General features: G+C 36.8%; 1 protein-coding gene across 1 annotated transcript in view; it reads left to right on the top strand.

The window, feature by feature from the left end:
- The window catches only part of LOC108333909 (nuclear-pore anchor), a 38,499-nt gene that overhangs the window by 9,773 nt on the left and 16,094 nt on the right, over window positions 1-12,632 (top strand). The window contains exons 12-19 of the mRNA XM_017569411.2: window positions 4-52; window positions 521-624; window positions 703-771; window positions 1,926-2,066; window positions 2,152-2,256; window positions 2,354-2,467; window positions 2,832-2,910; window positions 12,461-12,513. Of these exons, the coding sequence (XP_017424900.2) occupies window positions 4-52; window positions 521-624; window positions 703-771; window positions 1,926-2,066; window positions 2,152-2,256; window positions 2,354-2,467; window positions 2,832-2,910; window positions 12,461-12,513 (714 nt within the window). The remainder of the gene's footprint in view (window positions 1-3; window positions 53-520; window positions 625-702; window positions 772-1,925; window positions 2,067-2,151; window positions 2,257-2,353; window positions 2,468-2,831; window positions 2,911-12,460; window positions 12,514-12,632) is intronic.

The following is a 12,632-nucleotide window of genomic DNA, read 5'->3' as shown; positions in this document are numbered from 1 at the left end:
CAGGTTCTATTTGAGTTAGAGGAGAAAGCAGAAGCAATTATAGATGAAAGAGGTATATTTTTCTGTTAGATTAAATGTGTGAAATCCCATTCCAACATTGCCCTCCATGTTGATCCACAGAAAAAGTTTAACTAGAAAACAGAAAAAAATGTAGATCTGATCTCAATTGCACTGCATTATTTCTCTGATTAGATGTCTAATACGAAGTTATGAATGTACAGTAATATTTGGTGGTTTCTATTTTTGTGCTTCCTCCTATTTTTTATCATTTTGATGGTGGTGGTGCTGTTGTTTCTCAAAGATTTCATTGTGCACTGCTTGGGCAAATACGAAAGAATTGATTGTTCATTTGAATTTTAAATTGGTTGGTGTTTTTTTATGTATATAATGGTAATTTTCTAGCAGGAATCAGTTGTGCCTGATTTCACTGTGGGGTATACGCTAGCATGTTATTGTTTATATCTGTTTATCATTGATGCTGTAGTTTTTCTCTGAATTAAATCTAATGGTGTGCTTGCAGAGGAGCATGAAAAGATGGCCGATGCATACTCTTTGATGAGCCAAAAGTTGCAAAACTCCCTGAACGAAAATTCCAACTATGAGAAAACCATCCAGGAACTGAAGGTTTCAAAACATAAAATACAGTGTCATCTATCTAAATTTTTGTTTACATGTGGATCTGCTAAGGTGTATCTCATGCAGGCTGATCTGAAAAGGCGTGAACGTGATTATAATCTTGTCCTGAAGGAAACTGACGACCTTCGAAAGCAAGTAAGAAACAAGAACACGTATATATTAATGTAGTATTGTAATAGAATCATACTAGTCAATAGAAGATGGCAGCATGGAGTGGCCACCAAAAAAATCTTTTGTGGGATAGTGGATAGTGGATGATTGTTATTTGAACATTGAGTAGGTTTTTATTACATGACATATATTTTATAGATAAAGTTGCTAAAATTAAAATCGTTTATACTACTGAACCAAACAAGGAATAAACAGAGATCTGCTGTTGAACTTGAATGAAAATTATGGGTTAGTTCTGGAAATGAAGAGCCAACATCTGAATATTATAAAGCTTACTGGAACAAGGCCGAAGCAGATTAAAATATGATTGAAGAGGTGTGAAGTTGCAGAACATAGGAAGAAGTTAAAGGTGTCACGGGGGAAATGCAGAGGAGCGAGACAAGAATTAAGTGAATTGAACTGAATGCATCAGATTTATTTGACATGGGAGTTTACAAATTTGCCTCCAATTGCAACCTGGTTTCAGGGCCAGAATTGACTCAGGGTGTATTCTCAACGTAACACCTTTGCAGGCCACTATTTGCTATGATTTCTTCTGCAAATTGTGATGATCCTGCCATGATTGCTGTGTGCTACAATGAATTTTGTACGAGCAGCAGGGTGCTACTGTGCTCCACTGCAGTGTGTTTGATTTGTATGTGTGATTGTAACATGAAATATGTCTTTCATCAAGTTATTTGTTGAGATGAGTTTGTAGTTTTTCTTGTTATTGTGCAATGCAAATAGTTTAAACTTTATTAAAAGTTGAAGAAAGTGAGGGAAAATGAATGGAATTTATCAAACTGATTACAGGCTAAGCTGTGTTAGTTACAAACTAACTCTGACCTCAAATGACAGGTATATCACAATAACAAACTATATAATAGAAACAACAAAAGCTTAACATCTTATGTTAACAGAAGTATGCTATGCTGTTTATAACTCTAATATGCCTCAAGCAAATGGTACTTTTGGTGCTTATTTTGGATCTCACACCTATTTGCTTGTTAAGATGTAATAGTTTTATCTAAAAATTTTCATTTGGAGCATTTTTGTCTCACTTCATTATAATCATTTTCTTGGCCTTGATCATGGTTGTTTATATTACAGATTATTATTTAATAATTGATTCTTTACAGGTGACAGTACTTTTAAAGGAATGTCGAGACATTCAACTTCGTTGTGGCTCAATGGGGTATGATAATGTTGATTATTCTTCAAACACTGCTTCAAGGACAATTACAGAGACTGAAGCTGAACATGTCATATCAGAGCACCTGGTAAGCTGCTTATGGAAATAATTTGTATCTTCTTGAACTTGCCTGTTTCATTGTTACATGTGTTAAATTGAAATTTGGGATGCAGTTGACCTTTAAGGACATTAATGGACTAGTTGAGCAGAATGTTCAACTTAGAAGCCTTGTACGTAGTCTTTCTGGCCAGATTGAAAATCAGGAGGTGGAATTCAAGGTTAGTTGAAAAATAAATCTTTTGCTATCCTTATACTTGTTACTGCAAAGACCCTCAACCACAATATTTGGATTTTTCTTGTCCTATTAAATTGTAGGAGAAGCTTGAAATGGAGCTCAAAAAGCATACTGAAGTAGCTGCTTCTAAAGTTGCAGCTGTTCTGCAGAGAGCAGAAGAGCAAGGGCAAATGATTGAGGCACTTCATGCATCTGTAAGTTTATATAATACTTATTTTTATAGTTCATAGTCTGCAACCTGGGGAGGAGGGGACTGGACTGAGATGGGTGGTTTTTGTTTTAGATATGAGGAGATAGCCTTACAGTTCCCTGTGAGATTAAACCACTATATTTAGAATACTAACTGTAATGACTGAAGTTATAACTGTAGGTCAGAATGCTCACTTGTAATGTTCCACCTCTATTATAATTGTCATACTTTTTACCTTGATTTTTGTTCTTATGAAAAGTTGTATTCTTTGGTTAATTTTATGTATTGAAAATCTTTAAAAGCTGATTCCTTGTTACTACACTATTCAGGCCTCCTAAGTTCATACTTGTGATGTCTACTTCTTGTAGGTTGCCATGTACAAAAGGTTGTATGAGGAGGAGCATAATCTTCATTTATCTCATAACCATTCTTCAGAAGCACGTGCAGGTTTCACAAATGTTTATTTGTTGGCATTTCCTTTTAATCTTTCCCCCTATTGTGCAATCTGTTTTGAATGAAAACATGTGCTTTATGAGTTTGAGACTCACCATAGAAGACATTTTTCTAAACCATTTTATTTCAATGAGGTTGAGACAGGCCGCATCTATGTAATTAGGTGTACCATCATAAGCTACAAATGAAAGCTGAACTGGGCATAAAAGTGCTGGGAAAAGATAGAATTATTCTATTCGATCTATTTACTGATTTCATCTGTTGAGGCTTTTTCACATGCTTCAATGTTTGAACACCATGATATCTTAATGAAAACCAACTTAAGGAAGAATGCATTTTGTTTTTGCTTGCTATTTAAAAGAGTGGTTGTTTGATATATTCCATTGCTTCTCTCTAACTACCCTTTTAATATTGCTTACTGCTGTGATCTGTTAGTCCTTGCTAAAGTTGTCATATTCATGTTAACACTAACTGTCTTTAACATCAATTAGTATTCTGTTGTCTAGAGGTCTTGTAGATGGATCCTTGGACTGATCTAGCCTGCAGTGTAACTTGTTTGTTCTTTGAAGGTGTCAATACTGCTTAACTTGTGTGAAGTGGCTATCTTGTTAAAATATATTAACTCAATATTTGTATTACATATCTGGCACGTATGTGTAGATCATCATATCTTTTTTGTATTTTATGGATTTTAGAACCCATATAAATGAATGGATAAGCTAATAGACATTTAAGCTCTCACATTTTTTCATAATTTTAATCTTAAGTTGGTGTTAAAATGGGTCTATCATACTGTTTGTCATTGTTTGGTGAGTTCACCTCCAGTTGTTGTTGTCCACTGTCATTGGTTGTCAGTTGCTGCCATCTTTAAGTCTCAAACCGCAACCACATGCAACTTTTGAAGACAAAATACCTAGAAATGTGTTGCCTTCCGGCCATTGGAACGGCTCTACACTAACTCCATTGCTGTCATTGACCACTTTTTGTGAAGTTGAGTTAGACTTCAAGCCCACTTTTTCATATGGTATCATAGTCATGAATTAGAGTCTATTCTAGCGAGTTTTGTTTTCTGTTGGGTCTATTGTGCCACCTGCTATGAAAAGATTTATTGTTTGTTAGTTCTATTGTGCTACCTATCGGGTCACTATTGGATCACTCATTAATGTCTTGTCCTAAACTTGAGATGCATATGCCTCGGTGTGAGAGGAGTGTGTTGGAGTTCTCACATTAACTAAATATAAAACAAGTTTACAATATATAAATAGGTGCAAATCTTACTTTACAAGTTGATTTTGTAGGGTTGAGTTAGGTTTAAAGGTCGCTTCTTAACAATAGGGAATGGTGCTATTAAAATTTCACAACTAAAGAAACATTTATGTAATCGTTTTTGGAACAAAGATCTTGGATGTCTTGAGTATTTTCTCGGTATTGAAGTAGCTTTGTCAAATAAGTTGTTAGGATATTTATCCTATTTTATCATCATTATAGTGTGTCAAGGGTTACCCTATTTATCATGTATTTGTGTATCAATTTATTCTTATAAATAGAAGATTGTGAGAGGGATCAATCAAGCCCTCTAGAATTATTTTACAGTTTCAATCTTAAGTTGGTATCAGAGCGGGTCGATCCCGCTCTGGTTTCTGTCTCGTAATATATATTTGTCCGGCGCCACAGTTCTTTGTCGCCCGTCGCTGCCCGCCGCTGCCCGCCGCCGGCCACCGTCAACCGTCGGCCACCGTCTCCGGCCACCGTCCGGCCACCGTCTCCGGCCACCGTCACCGCCGGCCATTGCCGGCCACCGTCGTCCATCACTGTCAAAGTTTCCTTCGTCTAAACCCTTAGGGTTTTCTTGTTCTTCGTTAGTACTATTCGTCTTCTTCAGAAATGGCGTCTGGTAGTACTCTTTCCTTCTCTGGAAGTCCATCAATTACCTCCGAGAAGCTAAATGGAAAAAATTATCTATCATGGTCTGCTGCCGTTGAAATGTGGTTCCTTGGCCAAGGGCATTATGACCACCTTGAGCGAGATGGAAGCCATGTGCCTATTGAAAAAGCTGATCAGTGGAAACAAGCAGATTTCCAGTTGTGTGCCCTGTTATGGCAATCAGTGGAACCCAAACTTTTTGTATCTTTGAGGGCTTTCAAAACTTGTCACTCCTTTTGGAAGAAAGCCCAAAGCATTTATGCCAACGATATTCAACGTCTCTATGACACTACGAATAAACTTGCATCTCTTAAAATGGCAGACCATGATATGGTGTCCTTCATGACTGAAGCCCAATCTGCTGTCGAAGAACTTAGGATGTTTTTGGAAGTAGATCTATTAGAGGATATAAAAAAGAAACTAGACAAATTCTACATGGTGTTGATCCTTCGTGCCCTACATCCCGATTTTGATCATCTCAGAGATCAACTTCTAACTAGTCATGAGGTCCCCTCTATGGAAACATTGACCACTCGCCTTCTGCGTGTCCCGGTATCTCAAACTCAAGAAGCGCATGAACTAGTGGAACCATCTGTCATGGTTGCCACACGAGGAAGAGGAGGACGTGGCACTAGAGGAGGAGGACGAGGAGGTCGGGGACGTACTCAATGCACATATTGTAAAAGGATGGGTCATACTCAAGAGAATTGCTACTCCTTACATGGTTTCCCTTCCAAAACCGCCAATATTTCAAAGACTGAAACTTCCACTTTGAAAACTGAAACCTCTACTTCTATGTTTTCTGAGGATGAATATCAAGAGTATTTAAGGTTAAAGTCTAACAGCTTGGCACAACCATCTCAATCTCCCAATACATCAACAGCCTGCGTTTCTCAATCTATGGAATGTCAAAATTCATGGGTAATTGACTCAGGTGCTTCTGATCACATTTCTGGTAATACCTCTTTGTTCTCATCTATTTCCTTTCGAGAAAAACCTCATTTCATAACCCTTGCAAATGGATCTAAAACTTCTTCCAAAGGAGTCGGTCATGTTTCTTTGTCTCCCTCCCTCAATCTCAAGTCAGTCCTTTTTGTCCCTAATTGTCCTTTTAATTTAATTTCCTTAAGCCAGTTGACTAAAATGTTAAATTGTTCAATAACCTTTGATCATAAATCTTTTGTTATACATGAGCGTGGTTCGGGGAGACAGATTGGAGAAGGATATGAAGCTGACGGATTATACCATTTTGGATCTCGTCCAAGGGTGTCTTGTGTTGCTGCTCTTAATCCTAAAGTGCTACATGATCGACTTGGCCATCCTCATTTGTCCAAATTAAAAAAGATGTGTCCTGAACTTAGTGGTCTCCAAACCTTAGAATGTGAGTCATGTCAATTAGGAAAACATGTTAGATCTTCCTTTCCTAAAAGGTCTCAATCAATATGTAATTCTAGTTTTTCCATCATCCATTCTGATATATGGGGACCTAGTCGTATCTCCTCCTTTGGTTATAGATATTTTGTTACCTTTATTGATGAATATTCAAGATGTACTTGGGTTTATCTTATGAAAAATCGTTCTGAATTGTTAGCTATCTTTACATCCTTTTTGAATGAAATCAAGAATCAATTTGGTCAAGTAATCAAAATATTAAGAAGTGATAATGCCAAAGAGTATTTTTCATCCTCCTTTTCTGCCATCTTGAGTTCCCATGGTATCTTACATCAGTCTACTTGTCCTCATACACCACAACAAAATGGTATAGCAGAACGAAAAAATAGACACTTGGTTGAAACTGCTCGTACCCTTTTGCTTGGTGCCCATATTCCTGTCCATCACTGGGGGGATGCCATCTTAACTGCATGTTATCTTATTAATAGGATGCCCTCCTCCTCTCTTGATAATAAAGTCCCTTTCTCCATTTTGTTTCCTAATGATCCTCTCTTTCATACATCTCCCCGAGTGTTTGGCTGTGTATGTTTTGTTCATGACATGTCTCCAGGTCTAGACAAACTCTCCGCTCGCGCTCTCAAATGTGTCTTCTTAGGCTATTCTCGACTTCAAAAAGGATATCGGTGTTACTCTCCTGAAACTAAGAAGTATTACATGTCTGCCAATGTCACATTCTTTGAACAAACTCCTTACTTCTCTCCATCTGTTCAGGATGTTTCTATCCTCCAGCAGGTCCTTCCTATTCCAATGGTTGAGTCAAATAGCTCCACTGTCTCTGTCATTCCCAGTCATGATCACAATCCTTCTACACCTGTTTCTCCACATACTGAGATCATCCCACACAGGGCCCCAATGGATAGTCCACCTCCCCAAGACAATGGTGAATCTCCTACTTCAGATTCTTCTCCCTCGTCACCTCCTCCCACGCCTCCTGGTGCAAATGATTCAGCATGGCCTATTGCCCTCAGAAAAGGTACTCGTTCCACTCGGAACCCTCATCCCATTTATAATTTTCTAAGCTATCATCGATTGTCGCCCTCCTATTTTTCTCTTTTATCCTCAGTGTCCTCTGTTGTTATACCCAAGAATGTGAAAGAAGCACTTGATCATCCTGGATGGCGACAAGCTATGATTGCAGAAATGCAGGCTCTTGACCACAGTAATACTTGGGAGCTGGTGCCCCTTCCCCCAGGAAGAAAGGCGGTTGGTTGTCGATGGGTGTATGCAGTTAAAGTTGGCCCTGATGGTGAAATTGATCGGCTCAAAGCTCGGCTTGTTGCAAAAGGTTACACTCAGGTTTATGGTCTTGATTATTGTGACACTTTCTCTCCTGTAGCCAAGATGACTACTATTCGTCTCTTCTTTGCCATGGCAGCCATTCGTCACTGGCCACTTCATCAATTGGATATCAAGAATGCCTTCCTACATGGTGATCTTGAGGAAGAAGTTTATATGGAGCAACCTCCAGGGTTTGTTGCTCAGGGGGAGTCTGGTATGGTATGCAAATTGCATCGATCTCTATATGGCCTCAAGCAATCCCCACGTGCTTGGTTTGGAAAGTTTAGCTCCATTGTTCAAAAATTTGGGCTAAAACGCAGTGAAGCAGACCATTCAGTTTTTTATTGTCATTCTTCTCTCGGGAAATGTGTTTACTTAATAGTATATGTTGATGATATTGTCATTACAGGAAATGATGCTGTTGGAATATCTCAACTAAAAGAGTACTTGTGTAGACATTTTCAAACCAAGGATCTTGGAAGTCTCAAATATTTCTTAGGCATTGAAGTAGCGCAATCAAAAGATGGAGTTGTAATCTCCCAAAGGAAGTATGCTCTTGATATATTACAAGAAACAGGCATGATTGATTGTAGACCGGTAGACAGTCCCATGGACCCAAACCAGAAATTAAGGACAGAAGAAGGTGAATTATTCTCCGATCCAGAGAGGTATAGGAGGCTGGTTGGCAAACTGATTTATCTCACTATTACAAGGCCAGATCTATCCTTTGCAGTTGGAGTGGTTAGTCAGTTCATGCAGGCTCCATGTATTGACCATTGGAATGCTCTCATTCGCATTCTAAGGTATGTAAAGAAGGCTCCCGGGCAAGGATTGTTATATGAAGATAAAGGAAGCATTCATGTCTCTGGGTATTGTGATGCAGATTGGGCAGGTTCACCTATTGATAGACGGTCTACAACAGGATATTGCGTTTTTCTGGGAGGAAACATTATTTCATGGAAAAGTAAGAAACAGAATGTAGTAGCTCGATCAACCGCGGAAGCCGAGTATAGGGCAATGGCATCACTAACATGTGAACTTATATGGGTGAAACAATTCCTTCAAGAGGTTAAATTTTGTGACATCCATACTATGAAGATGTATTGCGACAATCAAGCTGCTCTCCACATTGCATCAAATCCAGTGTTTCACGAGAGGACTAAACATATAGAAATTGATTGTCATTTTGTTCGTGAAAAGTTGTTGACCAAAGAAATATGTACTGAGTTTATTGGGTCAAACGATCAACTCGCAGATGTATTGACCAAGTCATTAAGGGGTCCTCGGATTGAGTTTATTTGTTCCAAGCTTGGTACATACAATTTGTATGCTCCAGCTTGAGGGGGAGTGTTAGGATATTTATCCTATTTTATCATCATTATAGTGTGTCAAGGGTTACCCTATTTATCATGTATTTGTGTATCAATTTATTCTTATAAATAGAAGATTGTGAGAGGGATCAATCAAGCCCTCTAGAATTATTTTACAGTTTCAATCTTAAGTTAAGTTATTGTCATCTATGAGAGAAAGTGAGCCTTTGATATTTTAAAAGAGGCATGTATTGTTGCTTGTTGACCTATGGATAATCTGGTGATCCAAATAAGATATTCTAAAAGAGACATGTATGGTTGGTTGTTGACCTATGGATAATCTAGTGGATCCAAATTAGCAAATAATGCAATAACATGAGTAAGCCATTCTTAGACCCAAAAAGATATAAAAGCTTGTTGGTAAACTTAGTTATCTCACTATTACTAAACTTGTCTTTTGTTGTTGGAGTGGTTACTCAGTTTATGTAAGTTCCTTGTCTTTATCAATGGAACACTATCATTTGCATTCTTTGATACCTCAAAAGGCTTTAGGACAAGTATTGCTCTATGAAGATAAGGAAATACATAAATAATTTGGTATTGTGATACTGGTTGGGTAGGATCTCCTTTAGATCTGATAAATATTTGGTTTTACAACCAAATATTGTGTTTTTATTGGAGATTTTTTATTTCTTAGAAAAGTAGGAAACAAAATATGGTTGCTCAATCTAGTGTTGAAGCTAAGCAATTTCATTGCTCACTTGTGAACTTATGTGGATAAAACAACTCCTTTGAGAGCATAAATTTTGTGAGATACAAGAACAATGGCACATGTATTATTGTGACAACCAAACAACTATTCACATCACTTCCAATCTTGTAATTCATGACATAATTGTTGGAGATCCCACATCGAATAGAGATAAGACTAAATTACAATATATAAAGATAAGACTACTTTACAATATATAAGTGAGTGCAAACTTTATCTTATAAGTTGATTTTTTAAGGTTGAGTTAGACTTAAAGTTCACTTCTTAACATGATATCAGAACTATGTTAGAGTTTGTTTTAGCAAAGTTTGTTTTAGCAAAGTTTGTTGTTTATTGGGTTTATTGTTCAACCTATTATCACGCCACATCATATTACCCATAGATATCTAGTTCCACATTTGAGATGTCTTGGTGTGAGAGAGTGTGTTGGAGATTCCACATTGACTAGAGATAAGGCCAAATGACAACATAAACATGAGTGTAAATCTCACCTTACAACCTCTTTCTATACGATTGAGTTAGACTTAAATCCATTTTTTAACAATAACCAAATATATAGAGGTTGGTTATTATTTTATTTGGGAGAAGTTGTTGTCCAAGTAAATTTCATGAAATTCCTCAACTATAATGATCAACATGCAAATATTTTAGAACAAGTCCTTGGGAAGACCTCAAATTCAATTTATTGGTTCTAAGTTTGGTACATAAGATCTATGTGCTGCAAAACTTGTTAGAATATATTAACTCATCCGAAAAATACAAAAAAACCCATATCTAGACATTTTTCATGTTTCGATTTGTAAGTCCAGGTGTTTGTTGTGGAACAACAGAAAGTTACAGATTGTAATGGGTAAGGATCAGGGTTTTAGGATGAATAAAATGAAGCAAATAAGTATATCAAAGAGTTATTGAGTGTAAGGTAAAGGCAAGAAGCTTTACAGGGTTAGCAGAAATCTTAAGTGGTCTATTGCGTGTTGTTTTGGAGCTGTGAATGTACCTAGGGTTTTTGTTTGATGTTTTTCCGGGAATGTTGGAGGAAGAAAAGGATCAGCAAGGGTTTCAGTGTTGGTTATTATTAATCTTGTCTCTGGAAGAATTATATTTGGGTAGCACAGGAAATCTGAGTGAAAATAAATTGTAATTTGAGAAATAGTAACAAATGGCCTGATCATCCCACTTGAGGTCCCTTAGACGTTAGTGATTGGTTTAATTAGCATAAGAGATTGAGGAAGGAGTGTAAGGCTGCTCTACCTTTTGCAGTCATATAGCAGTTTAATGATTTCCTTTTCCTTGTAAGGTGTGAGAAAACATACACCTAAAGTTTTAGATTCTTAGGTTATAAGAAAATGTTAGTTTTAAAAAGAAAAACTAGCTTATGATAACATCAAAATTGAATTTATGTATATCCATACATAAACACATACATGCACAGTCGCTATCATTGCTATGGTATGGACCCTTTTTGTAAGAGTTTTATTTTTTAAATAATTAAACAAAGATATTTGAGGATATTAATAGATACAAAAACATAGGATAGACAGAATTTTAAAGCAGAACAAATACTGGCAGATCTTATAATATAGAGGATACTAGATTTATTTCACCATAGGATTGAATCCTTATGGAGAGCTTATGTTTCGTATCGTGACTCATACTATTCATAAACATTTAAAAAATATAACATACAAGACATACAAACATGTAAAAATGTAATTAATAATAATAATTACATTAAAAAAGAGTGGTTATATAGTAATAAATTAAGTTAATATTATAATTATTGGATTGAGATAGGGTTTATGACTCACCTCCTTTGTTTAATGAAAAAAATGGGTTGATAAATACTGCCCCTGCAAATACTAGAATGTCCAGTTTCCTCCATTTGGAAGAAGACAAATTGAGATTTTTCTCTTCCTCCCAACGTGACCCCTGAACAACATGAATGATGTTCACCCTTGGTAGTGCTACAAGACAGTGTTTCGACCACCCTAGTTAAGCCTTGAATCATGTCCTCCAAATGAGTTTGATTTTCCTGGTGGGCCTTATCTTGCAAAAATTTCTGCAACATCTTTTCCACTACATCCATTCCATTCGTGTATTCACCATGCTCCACACCCCGACAGGACCAAGAAAGTGACTCTGAATACCAAATTGATAGGTATTCAGAAATCACAAGATTGTTGATAGATAGATTAACACGGATGACTTAATTAGAAATGAGCATAATGTTCTACAGAAATGGTAAAAACAGAAAAAACATCAACATACAATCCAGGAAGTTATAACTACCTGCCTCCTATATTTCTTCTAACATAAACCTTGCCACTAAACCTATCACCATCAAATCCTCCATGTCTGGATCCCAGAATTCTGTTGAGATTTGGTCATGATTTTGGTCACAATGTTTTGCAATGGCTGCAGTGCTGAGGTGTGAGGTGTGACACAGCGCAAACTTTTTGTGCTGGGAGTGTCATTCCACTTTGTATCAGTGTGAACGCACACTATTGACTACTATGGACTGCAGATGGAGTTAGAATTATTTTAACTGTGTCTAATGGTAAGTGGGTTGCATAGTCCATGTAGGTAACTTACCTAGTGGGACAAGGGCATTTTTGTTCAGTGGTTGTACTTGTGTGCATATGTATTTTTGTTTCATTTTGATAAATGTTAAAATGAGGATTTCTTAATGGAACTTTAATATCTTTAAGCTATTCTAGCTTAGCTTCTTGTCTTTGTTTTATTATTGTAAAACACATGTCTGCCTATACAGTTTTGGCATCTTATCTTCTATTGATTGTTGGTTTTTCAGCTTTTGCCGAAGTTGGAAGAAACAACCTTAAGACTTCAATTGAAAGTTCACAGGTAATTACTTCTAATCTCATACTTCCTCTTATGGATCTGCTTGACATTATTGAGTTGTGACCATTATTTTTTATCTGCTCTGACATCATGTAAATAACTAATTCTTCAACAAACATTAT

This window comes from Vigna angularis, chromosome 11 (assembly GCF_016808095.1).
Source record: "Vigna angularis cultivar LongXiaoDou No.4 chromosome 11, ASM1680809v1, whole genome shotgun sequence".
NCBI classification, from domain to species: Eukaryota; Viridiplantae; Streptophyta; class Magnoliopsida; order Fabales; family Fabaceae; genus Vigna; species Vigna angularis.
The sequence above is the reverse complement of the archived record's forward strand: the minus strand, read 5'-3'. Positions and strand labels throughout refer to the sequence as shown.